The sequence below is a fragment of the Panthera pardus genome, unplaced genomic scaffold, assembly GCF_024362965.1.
Source record: "Panthera pardus isolate Hobbes unplaced genomic scaffold, ASM2436296v1 HiC_scaffold_2, whole genome shotgun sequence".
Lineage (NCBI taxonomy): Eukaryota > Metazoa > Chordata > Mammalia > Carnivora > Felidae > Panthera > Panthera pardus.
In genome coordinates, this window is record NW_026526765.1 from 126327806 (window position 1) to 126342608 (window position 14803).

Genomic DNA, 14803 nt, shown 5'->3' on the forward strand with positions numbered 1-14803 from the left:
GTACTCACGAACTGTCACTTGTGTCTCCTTTGATCGGTCACAGCATGTCATACAGCTGAAACACATACCAAAAGTTTGAAAGGCCTTCTGCCTCCTTAGAGTCATGGGAAGGGTGTGGATTCAGGGAAGGGTAAAAAGAACTGGGGCCACAATCTCAGTCTCCCACAGCTACTGACAAATTATTTAAAGGGGGATGTTTCTGTAGAAAATCCCAAGGCCTCATATAGTATTAAGCATAACAAGAAAGAGAGGCTAATACACAGAAATAGTGTCTATTTGTTGAAAAATATAGAAAAGCACAGAGATTCATATAACAAATAGCCATGTATCTACCTCTAATAATTAACAAATACTTTCACATGTTTCCTTCTCACATTTTTACTAAGTATTTTAGAGTTTAAGCACTCTGTAGAGTCCTCCACAATTCTATTTCCCTCCTTCCTGAGAGGTACCTATTATCTTAAAATTAATCTGTGCATATTTTTGTATTTTTCCTATGTACGCAGCCATTCATGAAGTTGCAGCCCAGAAGACAGTCAGCTACCTTATCACTTTCTGTTAATGTTTAGTCAGCATTTCCAATAAAATTAACTCCTTCTTCAGATCAAACAATTTTACATAGGCCCTACATGTGAACCAAATAGCTACCCAGGGAATATTTGACTTTGACTTGCTTCATTCTTGTTTTTGTGTGTGTCTCACAGTAAACGAAAGACCTGAATGATGCAGAATTCCAAGGCTACATAATTCAACCTTGGCTATTCTTCAAAGAGTGTGGGGGCAATTCCAATTATCAGAGAAAGAAACATCACAAGGAAAGCAAAAGCCAAATGTTTTCCACAGAAGTCCTCCTTTTTGCTGTCTTCATTTCGACTGGTAAGTCCAAAAAACAATTTGAGAATCTCGGCTAATTTTAAAAAATGGATTTCAGTAATAGATTCAAAAGTCAGGAATATCACAACCACAAGAGAAATGTGTGTGTTTGACTACTGAAAATGGACTAGGAAGAAGAATACAGGGGAAAGGGGGACTTCTCCCGACTTCCACCTGAATGCTGTCCTTCTTGAACAAGGGAATCATAAAAGTGGAATAGAGGACTTTAAGAAAAGTCTATTAATCTTGGACTAGGATTTAAATGGAACATAATTAGAAAATAAGAAGTTTGTATAAGAATTTGATTTGGAGAATTCCTTACGCAGCGACTGGCGTGGATTATGGCAAAGGGAACTCTCGCTCCCTTAACCATCACAGCAGGAGAGGAAAAATGAATACGCTAATAAATCACCTAATATCTGCCTCAATTCCCCAGAATAAATACTAGTTGCCAAAGTGATGGTATTGTATCTCGATCAAGATGTTGACTTGAAGTTTGGCTCAAAGGTATAAGACATTTGAAGCCCATCTTCTAAAAAATACATTAAAGAATATACTTAAACAGCCATATAAACTTAAATGGCCATATTCTGTTGTTCCTCTCACAGCACATATATTAATGAATAGTAAAATATCTTTGACGAAAATCAACAATTAAATTAGCTGGTTCTTGCTTTTGCTTCTGTTTTGTTAGTTTATTCTGAAGTGAAAGGATGAGTTGGCTAACTGCATCTCTCTGTGAATGTTAACATTGGAAATCTGGGAAATTTAATTCAATTGAGCATTTATCTCAATTTAGCATATACTAAAGAGAAGATGCACCTAAAACAAGTGTGCACAAAATACACTGAGAGAGCCAGCCCTTCCTCCATGTTTTACTACTTCACAATTTTTCATATAATTATTTCTACTCCCTTCCCTTGTCTTCTCCCTCCACTCTAGGCTAAATTGGTCCGACATGTTCTTATTTCTAAGAATCTCCCTCTTCCATGTTTGCAGACAGAAAAGAGATCTATTTAGTTCAGAGTCTGCTTTGCTAGTTCAGAGTTTGCTTCTTCAGTTCATACATTTTCTTGGATTTGATTTTTAGGACTAACGATAAAGGAACATCTCAAAGTTACTTTAGAATTTCTTGAATTATTTCTTGGCACCATGCTGTTTGATTATTTTTGCTTAACCTAAACACAGCAGTCCCAAGTAATAAGCAAAGAAAGTTTGAGAATCATAACTTAGGGCATTTATTAGTTGATAATATGAAACAAACTGTAATGATGGAGATTAATGCTTATAAATAAACACATTTACAAATACGGTGTATGTCATAAGACAGAATTTTATGGTAAGGGAAAAAGCGAACTTTACACCCGAATCAGGAATTAAAGGAACACCTGCCCATAAAATATAGAAAGTTAGAGAAAAACTATAGTGAAAACAGAAGCGTTGAAGCTACCAGGAGACTGACAAGGTAAAAAGAGACTGGAAATATGTGAGGTCAGGAAATCTGCTTGTCGTGTTTCTCTTTTTTAGCTCTCGCTGGACCATGGGCTAGTATCTGTGCTGGCAAGTCTTCCAATGAGATCAGGACATGTGACAGGCATGGCTGTGGCCAGTATACTGCTCAAAGGTATGGGGTTTCACAAATAACCATAAATTCTTTTGGTTCTTAACCTCTTTGCTTAGTGTCCTTGCCTCAAACACTCACGGTCATCTCCCTTTAACAGCAGGACACAACGATGAAACCAGCTGGACTACTATCTTTAGAGCAACTTCCGAGACCTCTGTTTCAAGGATAGCCTCTGAATTGGGGATAAAGCATGTAATAAAGAGAAAGGGGAGCAAATGCAGTGTTTTCCTTCTCAGTGTTACCCACCTGGTTTTTCCAAGGTGAAAATCAACATTACTATCACATTTTATTCAAGAGGGACTTGAACTGAGGTATGAAGGGTTAAGGCACCCGTCCACCACAGTTGGAGGTGGGAAAAGCTGCATAACGATTCACGCTTTTGGTTCCTCTTGCCATCACACCATGATGTTACTGACCCAGGATGTGGGAGTTCAACATCAGAGGCTGGCCCTCGACAGGCCATTTCTTCTAAACAATAAGGGACACATTTGTGAATTTTCAATAATGCACAGCACCACCTTAGGGGTGCCACTCTCTGATGAAATAGCCATGTGTCCAATTGCATCATCGATCTCCATCCTAATTATAGTGGAGTTCTCACTTAAACAAATGCTACTTACAAAGCAACCTCAAATACCCGGAGCAGCAGGGTTGAGATGGGAAATATGGAAAAATGGCCGCTCAATTGCCAGAATTAAGACTTAATTTGTTCATACCCGAAAGTGTGTATGCACTTGACTTCTACAATAATTTACTGGTTTTTCACTTGGAATCCCGCTCAGTGTTGCTTTATACACAATTCTAACAATCCTCACAGATTGGATTTTTCAGGTGCTAGCCTATTAGAAGGGAGAGGGGGCTGGAAAGAGTGAATGCAAACAACAGTGAGGATTTTCAGAGACAACTTCAAGAAATCTCACAATCTGGGATCATTTTGTGTTTGTTCTTGACCCACTTTAATAAACTCAGGAGGTATCACTCACTGTATTAAAATACCATATACAAAAAATGTTGTTTATGACAACTTCTGGTCACTGAGACAAAAATAAGATGAAGGGAACATATGATTCTTTTATGATAGGTTTCCATAAAGAGATAACTCTTTTACAACTGGTCTTGATGGGGTGAAGAGTCATATATCTATAAAATTTACTTACATATGGGGGCACCTCGGTGGCTCAGTCGGTTAAGTGTCTGACTTCAGCTCAGGTCATGATCTCACGGTTTGTGAGTTTGAGCCCCAAGTCGGGCTCTGTGCTGACAGCTCAGAGCCTGGAGCCTGCTTCGAATTTGTGTCTTCCTCTCTCTTTGCCCCTCCCATGCTCATGCTCTGTCTCTCTCTGTTTCTCAATAATAAATAGATGTTAAAAAAATCTTTTAAACATTTACTTACATATGGACCCCTGGGTGGCTCAGTCAGGTAACTGTCTGACTCTTGATTTCAGCTCAGGTCATGATCTCACAGTTCAGGGGATCAAGTCCTGGATCAGGCTCTGTACTGACAGCATGGAGCCTGCTTGGGATTCTCTCTCCCTCTCTCTCTCTCTCAAAATAAATAAACTTCAAAAGAATAAATAGGTTTTAAAAATTTACTTACATAGATTGTCTCATTTCCCCAAAATGCCATGTAACAATAATAGCTAATGAATTCTTAAAGGCTCTCCATATACCAAATACTATCCTAAAGACTTTAATCTTTACAATATGGTTATTACTACCTGCAGGAAGGGAGGTTAAAATTGTGCTAAAGAGAGTGAGGAAACCTGGGACCTCCCAATATGGTGTGGCAGTTTCAGGGTTTGATATCCTAGTCTGGGAACAGTGGGCTAACACCACGTTTCTGGGCAATAAAGTCCCTAGGACAGTTTCCTCAGTCTGTTCATTCTTATTTACATTTTAGAAATCATAGGCCTCACCAGGGTGTGGACGTCTTGTGCTCTGATGGATCGACTGTGTATGCGCCTTTCACTGGAACGATTGTAGGCCAGGAGAAACCTTATAAGAACAAAAATGCCATTAATAATGGAGTTCGGATATCTGGAAGAGGTGAGACGTGCTGTCTATACCTGGGGCACATGCTGGAAATGTTTGATGCTTATTTATTTAATGCACATGCCATATGCCGAAGTGTCATACATCCTTCAAAATAGTAACACCTAGAATACAAAGGCCATAGGGTACCAAACTAAAACAGCTAGATGCATTTTCAAATACGTTCCACCTCTTCCTCTGAAATCATTTTCTTTATTCACACACTCTACCTAACCCCACAGCTGACTGAAGGGCTTTCTTCTTGTGGCCCATGTGGTTTTGCCTAATAGTCTACAAACAAGGTCACTTTCAACAGTATCTACTATAATAAATAAATACTTTCATTCATCAAAATCCTACAATTCAAAGATGTTGGCATTCCTGCAAAAATTGACTGGAAAATATTTTCAAAGGCTTCTATGTTCTAGGTTAAGCTGGGTCACCCAGTACTCCAGGTATTGGGCTTACTGTTTACTTGTGTGTGTCGTTCTAGTTCCTTCATTCTCGTTGATGTAGAGGGCTTGATTCTATGCATAGATCTGCATCATAATCATTCTTTTCTAAATGGACATCTGGGTAGTATCGAGTTTCAGGCAATTATGAAAATTCCATGAACTTTCCTGCATGTGTCTTTTAATGAACACAAATGTGCATTCCTGTCAGAAACGGGCCCTGAGGACACTCCCCTCACCACCATAAGAAACACTTTGTGAGGGAGCTCACATCCTCAAGGGCTCTATGGTGGTTATTCTCTATAGGACCCAAATGACAAGAGAAACTGCTGCCACTGGATGGAGTCCACTTAGTAAGCAAGGCCAAGGTTGGCATGGTTACCTAACAGGCTGCAGAGCTGAAGAGGCTATCAGATTCATCTGAAGGACAGAGATCTGTGGCATTGTCTAGTTAATCATGGTGACCCAAGAACTGAACAAACGGGCAGCCTACTAAAGCCTGATTTGATTTGTATAAATGGAAACACTCTAGGTCTGATGAACAAAATCGTGACTTCAATCATCACCATACTGGGTCACAAAACTGCCTCCCACCCCCAGACTTGCACCAGTTCACAAGCCCAGGGCCCCTTGAAAGAAACCAAGGCTCAGCCCCTTTGAGGAAGGGCTCCGTCACACAGCCTAAAATTTTTTATTTTTTTTTAATTTTACTTATTTATTTTTTTCAATATATGAAATTTATTGTCAAATTGGTTTCCATACAACACCCAGTGCTCATCCCAAAAGGTGCCCTCCTCAATACCCATCACCCACCCTCCCCTCCCTCCCACCCCCCATCAACCCTCAGTTTGTTCTCAGTTTTTAAGAGTCTCTTATGCTTTGGCTCTCTCCCACTCTCACCTCTTTTTTTTTTTTTTTTTCCTTCCCCTCCCCCATGGGTTTCTGTTAAGTTTCTCAGGATCCACATAAGAGTGAAAACATATGGTATCTGTCTTTCTCTGTATGGCTTATTTCACTTAGCATCACACTCTCCAGTTCCATCCATGTTGCTACAAAGGGCCATATTTCGTTCTTTCTCATTGCCACGTAGTACTCCATTGTGTATATAAATCACAATTTCTTTATCCATTCATCAGTTGATGGACATTTAGGCTCTTTCCAAAATTTGGCTATTGTTGAGAGTGCTGCTATCAACATTGGGGTACAAGTGCCCCTATGCATCAGTACTCCTGTATCCCTTGGGTAAATTCCTAGCAGTGCTATTGCTGGGTCATAGGGTAAGTCTATTTTTAATTTTCTGAGGAACCGCCACACTGCTTTCCAGAGTGGCTGCACCAATTTGCATTCCCACCAACAGTGCAAGAGGGTTCCCGTTTCTCCACATCCTCTCCAGCATCTATAGTCTCCTGATTTGTTCATTTTGGCCACTCTGATTGGCGTGAGGTGATATCTGAGCGTGGTTTTGATTTGTATTTCCCTGATAAGGAGCGACGTTGAGCATCTTTTCATGTGCCTGTTGGCCATCCGGATGTCTTCTTTAGAGAAGTGTCTATTCATGTTTTCTGCCCATTTCTTCACTGGGTTATTTGTTTTTCGGATGTGGAGTTTGGTGAGCTCTTTATAGATTTTGGATACTAGCCCTTTGTCCGATATGTCATTTGCGAATGTCTTTTCCCATTCCGTTGGTTGCCTTTTAGTTTTGTTGGTTGTTTCCTTTGCTGTGCAGAAGCTTTTTATCTTCATAAGGTCCCATTAATTCATTTTTGCTTTTAATTCCCTTGCTTTGGGGATGTGTCGAGTAAGAGATTGCTACGGCTGAGGTCAGAGAGGTCTTTTCCTGCTTTCTCCTCTAGGGTTTTGATGGTTTCCTGTCTCACATTCAGGTCCTTGATCCATTTTGAGTTTATTTTTGTGAATGGTGTGAGAAAGTGGTCTAGTTTCAACCTTCTGCATGTTGCTGTCCAGTTCTCCCAGCACCATTTGTTAAAGAGACTGTCTTTTTTCCATCGGATGTTCTTTCCTGCTTTGTCAAAGATTAGTTCACACAGCCTAAAATTTATACCATAAACCTTACTTCTAGCTGTCCTCAAAGAGAACTGCCACCATTAAGCAGGATGGCTGTACACTGGGGAAGAAGAAAGAATTGCGCTTCGCAGAGACTACTGGACACTTGCTCAACAACTGAGACTTAACCTTTGGACACCCAAAAGGCCAATGTGGCCAGTCAGTCAGAATAGAGGCTTCTAGGGTCAGGTGATCAACGTAGATTTTCATTAGGGTCCATCTGACAGTGGTCCCAGTGTGTCCACAAATCCACTCTCTGGTAATTTCCCCAGTTTCAGAATGCATAATTGGAATCAGCACACTCACTGATGGCAGAATGTTGTACAAGTGGAAGAGCTGGATCACTTGGTACATATGTACCTTCTGCTCTAACAGCTACTGTGTTTTCCAAAGCAGTGGTTCCAATTTACACTCCAATGAGGAGTGTGTAACAGTTCCAGTTGCTCCATACACAATACTTGGTGCTATCTTCCAACTTTCCACTTCAGCAATTCTTTTTTTTTTTAAGTTTATTTATTTTGAGAGAAAGAGAGAGAGTGCAAGCAGGGAAGGGGCAGAGAGAGGGAGAGAAAGAATCCCAAGCAGGCTCCACACTGTCAGTGCAGAGCCCAACACGAGACTCAAACTCATGAGTCATGAGATCATGACCTGAGTCAAGATCAAGAGTTGAACACTTAACTGACTGAGCCACCCAAGTGCCCCCCCCCATTTCAGCCATTGTGATGAGTATATAGTGGCATCTCATTGGCTTTATTTATTTTTATTTAGATCCAAGTTAATTAACATATAGTGTAGTATTGGTTTCAGGAGTAGAATTCAGTGACTCATCACTTACATAAAACACTCAGTGCTCATCACAAGTACCCTCTTTAATACCCATCACCTATTTAGCCCAACCCCCACCCACCTCCTTCCATCAACCCTGTTTTTCTTTATAGTTAAGAGCTTCTTATGGTTTGCCTCCCTTTTTATCTTTACTTTTCCTTCCCTTCCCCTATATTCACCTGTTTTAGTTCTTAAATTCCACATATAAGTGAAATCATATGGTATTTGTCTTTCTCTGATGGACTTATTTAGCTTAGCATAATACACTCTGGTTCCATCCATACTATTGCAAATGGCAAGATTTCATTGTTTCTGATGACTGAATATTCCATTATATATATACCACATCTTCTTTATCCATTCATCAGTCAATAGACATTTGTACTCTTTCAATAGTTTAACTGTTCTTAATAGCATTGTTATGAACATTGGGGTGCATGTGCCTCTTTGAATCTGCATTTTTGTATCCTTTGGATAAATAAATACCTAGTAGTGCAACTTCTGGGTCATAGAGTAGTCCTACTTTTAATTTTTTGAGGAACCTCCATTCTGTTTTCCAGAGTGGCTACTCCAGTTTGCATTCCCATCAACAGTGCAAAAGGGTTCCCCTTTCTCCACATCCTCTTCAACATGTTGTTTCCTGAGTTGTTAATTTTAGCTATTCTGACAGGTATGAGGAAGTATTTCATTGTGGTTTTGTTTTTTATTTCCTTGATGATGAGTGATGTTGACCATATTTTTCACAAGTCTGTTAGCCATCTAATTTCTTTGGAAAAGTGTCTATTCATGTCCTCCACCCATTTCTTCACTGGATTGTTTTTGGGTTTTGAATTTGAGAAGTTCTTTATAGATTTTGGATATTAACCCTTTATCTGACATGTCATTATTGGCTTTAACTTGCATTTTCCCGATGGCTAATGCAACGGAGCACCTTTTTGTATTTATTGATAGCATGGATATTATCTTTTGTGAGGTGCCTATTCAAGTATTTCTCCCTGTGTTTTCTGCATTTTTCTTATTGGCACGTAGGAGCTTTTTGTATATTGTAGATGAGTCGTCTGTCAGATCTATGTATTGTAAATATCTTCTCCCACTTCATGGGTTACCTTTACACTTTATTTTTGCTGTCTTTTAATAAACAAAAATTCTTATTTTTATTTTAGTCCAATTTGGTAGTATTTTCCTTTATTGATAACATGTTTTTACCTGTTTAAGACACATTTGCTCATCATAAAGTCATAAAAGTATTTTTTTCTTCTTAAGTTTTATTGCTTCATCTTTCATATTTAGATTTATAATCCACTTGGAATTGGGTTTTGTGTAAGGAATGAGATAGGGTTCAAGATCTTTTTTTCTCACATTAGTTTCTGACTCAGTACCATTAAGCTGAAAAGACTATTTTTTCCCCCTACTCTAATGCAGTATAGTCTTTTGTGGTAAGTCATGGTCTGAATAAACATGGGTTTGTTTCTGATTTTTCTATTGTATTTCATTGGTCAATGTGTCGATCTTACACAAATATCCAACTGTCTTAATTACTGTAGCTTTAAAATATCTTGGGAGCGCCTGGGTGGCTCAGTTGGTTAAGCGTCCAACTCTTGATTTTGGCTCAGGTCATGGTCTCATGGTTCATGAGATTGAACCCCACGTGGGGCTCTGCACTGACAGTGCGGAGCCTTCTTGGGATTTTCTTTCTCTCTCTCTCTCTGCCCCTACCCCACTTGCACTCCCTCTCTCTAAAAATAAATATTAAAAACCAAAAACACATCTTGATATAACATAAATCTTTCAAATTTATTCTTTCAGATTGCCTTGACAATTCTTCCTCATGTGTATTTCCAAATATATTACAAAATCAGTTTATCGGGGGCATCTAGTTGGCTCAGTCAGTTAAGCTTCTGACTCTTGATCTCAGCTCAATGATCTAGAGTGCCTCATGATCACATGGTTGATGAGTTTGAGCTCTTCATCAGGCTGACAGCGTGGAGCCTGCTTGGGATTCTCTCTCTCCCACTCTCTATGACCCTCCTCCACTTACACACACACACACACTCTCTCTCTCTCTCTCAAAATAAATAAACTTTAAAAAAACAATCAGTTTATCAATTTCCACCAAAAATTCTGCTGGGACTTTGGGTTTGCATTGACTACACAGATGAAATCGAGAACTGATATCTTAAAAGTAATGAGTCTTCTAATTAATTAACATGTTATATTCTCCATTTATTTAGTTCTTCCTGTACTGTTATATTAGTTGTCACATTGGCTTGCAGGGTTGAAATTGTGCACATATTGTTTAACATGCATATAAGACACATTATATTGATTTTGTTTAGATCTTCTAAATCATCAATGTTCAGCAGAAATACAAGTCACCATAGATAATTTAAAATTTTCTAGTTACATTAAGAAAGTTAAAAATAGGTAAAATTAATTTTAATAATATATTTTATTTAATTCAGTGTCTATAATATTATTTTAAAATGCAACATAAAAATTACTAATATTTTACTTTTGTTGTACTGTCTTCAAAATCCAGCATGCATCTTATACTCAAAGTGCATTTAATTCAGATGAGCTACATTTCAAGTGCAGACTGGCCACTTGTGGCTAGTGGCTACCATGTCAGACAGCACAATTCTGTCTACTTGACTGTTTTCACTGATATGTGTATTAAAATCTTCTAGTGTGTTTCTATTTCTCCCTGTTTCTCCAGTAGTCTCTGCCTTATATAGATGGTTTGTGTTTAGTGTGCAGGGGGTTATAAATGCTGTATCTTCATTGGATTTAGCATTACAAATTGTCCTCCTTTGTTACATTTCAATGCTTTTTGTCCCGAATCCGAATCTCTGATAACAGAATCATAACCCTTGCTTTCCTTATTGTTTCCATTTGCTTGACAAATCTTTTTCCAGCCCCTTATTTTTTGCCTTTTTCAACTGTTGTGTTTTACTGTATATAGGATATAATTGGGTTTTGCTTTTTAAGCTAGTAGGAACATTTTTTTCACAGATGAGTTAACATTTATAGATATAACTCATATATGTGGTCTCAACATTGTCATATTACATTATGATGATAGTATTACAATAACTCCACCTATCTATTTGGTGGGTCTTTGTCTTTAAAATTATTTTCTTTGGGTATTTAGTAAGAGTTTCAATCTTGTGCCAATTATGTCCATTTTTATTTGTCTTTAAAGTCTCATCATTTTATAAGAATATGTCTTAGAGTTGAAATTGTTCTGGGTGAGAACAAGAAAATATGTTAATAGTCTCAATTTTCTCAGCTAGCGTTTTTCTGTTATTCCTCCATGTCTTTATTAAATTTTCATATCAATCTGTTTTCCCTTCGGCATCTTGTAATTTTAGTCATTTCTGGTATGATTTTGTCATCTTCCTCAATTTCCTCATTGAGTTCAATCAACTCATTTTTTTGGTCTTTTCTTCCATTTCTGTTATTTTTTGAATTCCTGATTCAAGGCTACTAAAACCCAGATAAAAACTAATTTAATTTCTTTTCTTTTAGGTTTTTGTATAAAAATGTTCCATATTAAGCCAATTAAATATAAAGGTTCCATCAAGAAGGGAGAAAAACTGGGAACTGTATTGCCCTTGCAGAAAGTTCATCCTGGCATACAATCCCATATACATATTGAAAACTGTGACTTGAGTGATCCTACTGCATATCTCTAAGTAGAAGACAGATGACCTGATCTTCTAAATAGAAAACCATCTTCTTAAAAACGTGGATGCATATCCTACTTTTCAAGAAATTTGTGTCCAAATAAAAACATGATGAGTGCAAAATAGAAAATAGTGTTTTATTTCAACTCATTGCCACTCTGATTTTTGATTGTCAACTAATTTCTGAGGGTTCTCTGATTTTTCTGTTACATATGGGATCTGAGGGGTTTTGCTTGTTTGTTTAAATTTCCTTAGTCTTCAATACATAGGATTAACAAACATGACTTCCAGCTATCCAGGCTGCGTTTTTGGTACTTCTAAAACTAGCTACCTTTCTGCTTGAAAATAAGAAAAAGCCTGAAGTTATTTTCTTGGTACAAGAAGAGAATGTTGCACAATGGTAGACACACATGCACAAATATTGAGTGAACAAATGAGAGTTAAACTTTAGTTAAGGTATTAAAAAGTTTCAGCAAAGCAATATCCTCAGGTATGTCAAACTGGTCACAGGGTGAGGAGCTTGCATGGATTAAGACAGAGTTTGCTGGTCTGCACAACCACACTTCCCCACACTATATCAACAAGATTTTCTAAATCATAAATGATGGCATTCCAAGAAAATACATTACTAGTCTCAATTTCAGTAAGAGCACATTATAGGAAGCACTGGAATGAGAAAGAGGTCTATCTTAACCTGAAGTATCTCCTGGAACCAAGTCAGTCAGCCTCATCTAGCCATATGCATATCGTAGCCACTTATTTCTACACATTATTTTTTTTTTAAGTAGGCTTCATGCCCAGCACGGTGTCTAACGTGGGGCTTGAACTCACAACCCTGAGATCACAACCTGAGCCGAGATCAAGAGTCAGATGCTTAACCCACTGAGCCACCCTGGTGCCCCTCTACACATCACTTTACATCTAGATCATTCTTCCTTAGTTATGTTGACAACAAGTAGGAAGGGGAAAAAAGACCATACAACTATTCAAAGGACCAGAAATAACTGGCTCCCTGGATTTTAGTTAGTGAGAAATGAGTAGGTTGATTTATCATTCTGGAAACTTTTCACGAATTTTTGCTTAAATCCTTTTGGAATTCCAGTGAGAAGATTCCATTCTTACAACAGATGTACTAATGGAAAATGTAATTAACTGAACTTTACTAATGGAGAAGTAGCTGCATCTGTATGCTAGGACATACACATACAAATGTTCATAATATAACTATTTGTCATGGCAAAACCTGAACAACTCACATCCCCATGGACAGCTGATACGAAAAATGAACTGTGTGATTTAGCACAGAATGGAATAGTGTCTAGAAGTCATAATCAATGAGCCTTGGCTAGACATGACAAAATGGATGAATCACAACAATATAATTTTGAGTAAAAACAAGTACTTAAGGTTACATATAATATGAAAGTCAAAATAATTAAAACCAAAACATAATTTTTAGGAACACATACAAGTGTGGTAAGAATATACAAAAAGGAAATCAAGCAAATAATGAAGACTAATTATCTCAGAAGTGAAAAAGGGAAACCACACAGAAAAATTTAAGTTCTTGTTATGTCATTGTTGTCATTTTAGAGCTGGGGGGTGATTTCATGAGTATTTATTCTGATATGTTATACTGGTAACAAGACGTGAAGGTGGGTGGTCAAGAAGAACGAGTTAATGAAGACTCAGTTCAGAGTCTCTACTACACAACTGGTTTATCCTCACATCCAGGTAGATATTATTCTCTACCGTATCATGACACTTCATACAAGGCTAACAAGAGTTTGATTCTTAGTTAAAACAAAACCTATAACCAACACTCTCTGGTTTGATCATCTACCTTATTGATCCCTTATTGCCAAATAACTTTAGGTTGTTTCCGGAAATTAAATTTGCTTTCAAAGGACAAACGCTGTGTTCCCACTGAGAACACAAAATAGGCAATAGCATGGAGACTTCAAAGACAGTTTTTAAAGGAGCCCTAAAATGTTTGAACAATAAATAATCAACCTTCTTAAGCAATTGTTTAAAAGACCAAACTCATTGCCCGGAACTGAGAGCTTCCCCAAGAACACTGCCTTCTGCCTAGAACTGGATAAGCACTCTCATATCTGTTGAATGGAAATGCAAACTTTAGACCCAAGGATTACTCTTATGAAGAACCAGAATACAGCGCCCTCTGGTGCATCAGAGGGTTTTGTTTTTTAATTTCCTTTTCCTTTTAGATCTGGGTGTCAACATCTTCAAAGTATTGTTAAGGTTCAAATGACAGGAAAGTGATAGTACTAAATAACTTATTTTTCCTTTGTGAAATGATAGCAAAATATACTTCAAAAATGGTGTCAGGTTTGATGACTAAATTAGTAACGGAAACAAAATTACTTTTTACTTACAAAATGTTCTGAGTTTTCTGCAGGAAGGTAATTTAATGGAAGGACAAGATAAGTGGCCATTTTAATCTAGAATCCTCTAATCTTAAGTAAACAGTACTTTTCATAAGCTTCCAAAGTAAATGGAGACATCTTCATTAGATAAAGCATCAAAAATACTCTGTATTTTCTTGTCTTGATTTTGGCTATCCTAAAAATGTTTGCTATTCAATTTATAAAGCCAATAAAAGTCAGACCAACCAGGGTCATGTAATTGAGCTGATCAATTTTACTGAGTTGTCTTTGTAAGGGTTATTTTATTGTCTAGTTCACTACGTCTGACTATTGGGTCCCTAAAAACCACCAATTAGAGCAGCAACTGTAAAAGAGGCCACTGGTACTCATTATCGCTCTGCGTTAGTAGGTAACAGGGAGAAACTCCATCTTGATCTCCCTTCTTTAGTCCCTCTCTTTGCTCTCTGGTGAAACCACCACTGGCATCCCACCACCTTCCCATTCAGGTATATATACTCCTCCCTGACTCCTCCACCATGTCATGTTAGAGTAATACCCGGTGAGACCGAAAGTTTACCTCTTCACTATTTCCACCATCACTCTGATCTTCAACCAGCCCGACCCTCCATCTTGGTTATCCTATTTCCTTTATGTTTGTCCCGTTATCCTAACCAGACTTTGAGTGCCTTCTTATATGCCGCTTCTGTAGTCTCCTGGAATCTTAAGGTATAAAGGACATGCTCTGCAATAGTAACAACTGTCTTTAAGAAACTGGTTTTATTTTTTAACCAGTATATGAGCTCCACTCCCACTTACTGAGGGTATACTAATGTACCACACACCAGTCTGAGAGTCTCAAAC

The 14803-nt window shown here is 37.9% G+C and overlaps 1 protein-coding gene across 1 annotated transcript; it reads left to right on the forward strand.

The window, feature by feature from the left end:
* Positions 1-618: 618 nt before the first annotated feature.
* Positions 619-11701, forward strand: LECT2 (leukocyte cell derived chemotaxin 2). Its single transcript, XM_019421936.2, has 4 exons — positions 619-876; positions 2401-2497; positions 4398-4543; positions 11398-11701. The coding sequence occupies exons 1-4, from the start codon at positions 831-833 to the stop codon at positions 11562-11564; spliced, it is 456 nt and encodes a 151-aa protein (XP_019277481.1). The 5' UTR covers positions 619-830; the 3' UTR covers positions 11565-11701.
* The last annotated feature ends 3102 nt before the right edge of the window (positions 11702-14803 follow it).

What these genes read in the sequence shown, in the direction of transcription:
- LECT2 (XM_019421936.2), top strand. Translation starts at nt 831, where the DNA reads ATGTTTTCCACAGAAGTCCTCCTTTTTGCTGTCTTCATTTCGACTG. An exon ending in TGCTGTCTTCATTTCGACTG is followed by an intron (nt 877 to 2,400) that starts GTAAGTCCAAAA and finishes TCTCTTTTTTAG; the next exon opens with CTCTCGCTGGACCATGGGCT. An exon ending in AGTTCGGATATCTGGAAGAG is followed by an intron (nt 4,544 to 11,397) that starts GTGAGACGTGCT and finishes CTTTTCTTTTAG; the next exon opens with GTTTTTGTATAAAAATGTTC.